The 3,420-nt window shown below is 59.9% G+C and overlaps 1 protein-coding gene across 1 annotated transcript in view; it reads right to left on the bottom strand.

Moving 5' to 3' along the window:
- Positions 1-3,327, bottom strand: part of C1QTNF4 (C1q and TNF related 4) — a 5,204-nt gene extending 1,877 nt beyond the window's left edge. The window contains 2 exon segments of the mRNA XM_014458549.2: positions 3-478; positions 3,255-3,327. Coding sequence (XP_014314035.2) covers positions 3-473 — 471 coding nt within the window. The 5' untranslated portion in view covers positions 474-478; positions 3,255-3,327.
- Positions 3,328-3,420: the final 93 nt, after the last annotated feature.

Genomic DNA, 3,420 nt, shown 5'->3' with positions numbered 1-3,420 from the left:
GCGTAGACCAGGTAGCCGCTGAAGGTGGCGCCCGGCGCGCCCAGCGCTTACTGCGGGGCGCCGTGCAGCCGCAGCCACACCGCGTCGCCGTAGTCGAGCTGCAGCATGGCGCTCTGGCTGGCGGCGCGCCGCGCGCCGGGCCGCCGCTGCTCGTCGAAGGCCAGCGCCTGCACCTCGTCGCGGTTGCGCACCAGCATCACCGACAGGCTCTTGTGCGGGGCCTTGCCGGCCGTGAAGGAGAAGAAGTAGGCGCCCGGCACGCGGCAGCGGAACCGGCCCGTGGCCGCGTCGAAGTCGCCGCCGATGTTGACGTACACCTTGTCGAAGGTCACCGCCATCTCCGTCTCCGATGTGCCCTCCAGAGGCGTGGTGCGCGCCGCCGAGAAGGCCGAGCGCAGCTCCGTGGAGCCGGGCGCCGGGCCCAGGGCCCAGGAGGCTGCCGGGCCCAGCAGGCCCAGCAGGAGCGGCAGCATGGCGCCTGCAGGGGGGAGAGGGTGCAGAGGGAAGGAGAGGAGGGTTGGGCGGGGGCACCTCCAAATTCCCGGAGCTCTGGACCGGGAGACCGGTGCTCTTCCCAGCCCTGCCCTTGATGCGTAACTAGGACTCGGTTTCCCATGCACTTGGGTGAGATCAGTGATTTGCAAACTGCGGCAGTCTCGCCTGGAGAGCTTATTCACACAGACATGGTTGGTCCTCATCGCCAGAGTTTGCATTTAGTAGGTCTAACGAGGCCTGAGAATTTTCATTTTCCAGCGCATCCCCAGGTAAAGTAGATGCTGCTGGTCCAGGGACCACACTTTGGGAACCATTAGATCAGGCCAGTGATTCTCCAAACTGTTGTTGTTACAAGCACCGGAACCCCTTTCTCAGGTGAAAGCTGGCATACATAGAACACAGGTACAAGCAGAGTGCTCTGTTTGTAGGGGCTTCCCCTGTCCCCTTCCCCTTGGCACCAGGGGTCCTGGGAACACAAGGGGTGGGCAAGGGGTCTCTGAGTGTCCGTCAGCCTCTGGGTTGCTGCATTTTCCTGTGGCTATTCTGTGGTCTCTGGCTTGCCTTTCACTCAGGCATTGGTTTGCTGTACTGATGCCCTCCGTGATGGCTACTGTTTCAGCCCATCTGGGCAGGAAAGGAAATAGCTACTCCCTGCCCCCTCCCCTGGTCTCTGACCCACACAAGAGTCAGCTTCCACGCTGGGCTTCTGGATTCCTCAGGGGCCCTTCTTGCACTAAAGGGGCCAGAACAGTTGGGCTTGGAGGCAGTTCACCCGAGTGACTTCTCTGAGCCTGGGGGCTGGTCACAGGGAAAGGGGAGAGCCCGGAGCTGCTGCTAACAGGGAGAGCCACCATTCCAGCAGGCCTCTGACCGTGTTCTGCAGTGGTGCAGTGGAGAGGACAGACAGCTAGACCTGGGCTTGGGTCCTGGCTCTACCACTTACGCTGTGAAATCTTAGGCAAGTTCCTTAACTTCTCTGGGCATGGCTTCCTCTGTGTAAAGGGGAGGAAACCTGACTGTGAGAATGTTCTGAGATAACAAGTGTGAACACAGTCTGAACGGCGGTGTCACCCAGGGGTGTAGATGCTTCTGCTCTTGCCTTGAGAAAAGCAGTCTGATCAAATACTTGACGTAAGGGGTTAGGGACTCAGTAACTCCTACTCCTGGGAGCTTGGTGAAGGCACTCTCCGATGGTGGGGTTCCATCAGCTTCCCAGTAGGCATAGGCTTTGGGAATCGAATACCCAAAGGCCTTGAAGTGGAGACAAAGCAGGACAGAAAATGAGCTGGCAACAGCCTAGCATGGGGGCTTCTGTAGGCAATATCTTGGGAGTGTGTGTCGCTTTATGTCTCTTTGAAACATGGGGACCTGCCAGGTGCAGCCGTACAGATGTGCTCTACACAGCAAGGACATTCACCTTGGGGAGGTGGGCACTGGAACCTAGCCCGCATTACACTTGCCCGAATGTGTGGGGCTGGAGAAAAGTGTGCCTTTTCTTGATCCTCTTAATAAAGACGCCAAGTCCCCAGCCCAGCTGAACCCTCTCCCTCACTCTACCTTTCCTGCTTCCTACAAAGGCCCCCTATGGGTTAGCCGATACCCTTGGTGGGGGAGAGGCAGGAGGGAACCCATGGCATTTGGAGTGGGGAAGACTGTACCTCAGTGCATTCCCCTTTGAAAAATTCTTTGGAAATATCTGGGCACCTGGCAAACAAGTGGGTCCTCTCCCACTTAATAGATGAGAAAAGCCGAGACCCAACAAGAGGACGTGTTTTGGACCAAGATCACACACGGAGCACTGAGGCAAGCCTTGAAACAGGGTTTTTGACTCCAAAATCAGTGTGCCCTCCTCTCCACGGCCTTTCCCTCCTAGACACCGCTATTTCCAGACAACCTGTCCTCTGCCTCAGTTTCCCTTTTTGCAAAATTAGGAGGGGAGTCCAGTGGAATGAGTCTTGGCATCAGGGGTGAAGAAAGAAAGCAAAACCAAATAAAACCAACCAAACAAGAACTCCCCCGTTCTGCCTTCCGAGAGTGTGGGAGCATCTGAGCTCTTCCTGCCCCTGCTGCTCTCTTAGCTGTCCTACTACCGGCCCCTGCCCACCCTACCCCAGCCGGCGGTGCCCCGTGTGTCCAGGACCCCACCTTTGTTCCACCCACCACTGCCCAGTTCCCAGATGCCTAGGTGCCCTCCTTCCCTGAGCAGGCCAGAGGGGGGAGGGGTCAGGTGGGCATCACAGCTGCAGGGAGAGAAATGGCTGCTCCTAGCTCTGTCCAGGTGGAGCGCAAAATAGTCATCTTTAAAGAGAAAAAACTGGGGCACGGATAAAGCGGGCAGACCCGGAGGCCGGGACCCACGGGGGAGGTGCAGCGATGGCAGGCTAAGGGATCTCAGCCCCGCTCCTCGCCCAGCCCGCTCCCCAAATCCTGCCTCCCTCAAGAGCTCCCCTCCCCACCTACCGTGAAGGCTCCCCGTGCTCCCAGTAAGTCCCCCTTCACAGAAGCCAATGAATCATTCCTCATGGGAAAAATCCCCCAGAAAGGGGCACCCCAGACCCCCTCCCCTCACATCCCCCCCGCCCCCCAGAGCCTCCTTTATTCATCTTTTCCGAGAGAAAGCCCTTGAGCCTCATGAAAAAGCTCCCAGATCCTCCTGCCAGGGAAGGACCCGATTTCCACGCGCCCTCCCCGCCCCCGCCCCCAATTCAGGATAGCCCCCGCCTCCCCCAGCCCCTGCCCTCCAGCTGCTCTCACCTCACCTGGCTGAGGACGGGGGTCGGGTCGGTCCGCTCCGAGCCCGCTCGGTTCTGGGCTCCGGGATCCGGGCTCCGGGCCGCGCACGGAACACCCGCGCTGCGGCGGGAGGGGCCTGGCGGGGCGGCGGGGGCTCGGGCAGCTGCTCCCGGGCGCGGCGGCGGGGTGCGG

Source organism: Myotis lucifugus, unplaced genomic scaffold, assembly GCF_000147115.1.
Source record: "Myotis lucifugus unplaced genomic scaffold, Myoluc2.0 scaffold_97, whole genome shotgun sequence".
NCBI classification, from domain to species: domain Eukaryota; kingdom Metazoa; phylum Chordata; class Mammalia; order Chiroptera; family Vespertilionidae; genus Myotis; species Myotis lucifugus.
Note: the sequence above shows the minus strand (reverse complement) of the source record. Positions and strands in the feature narration are given on the sequence as shown.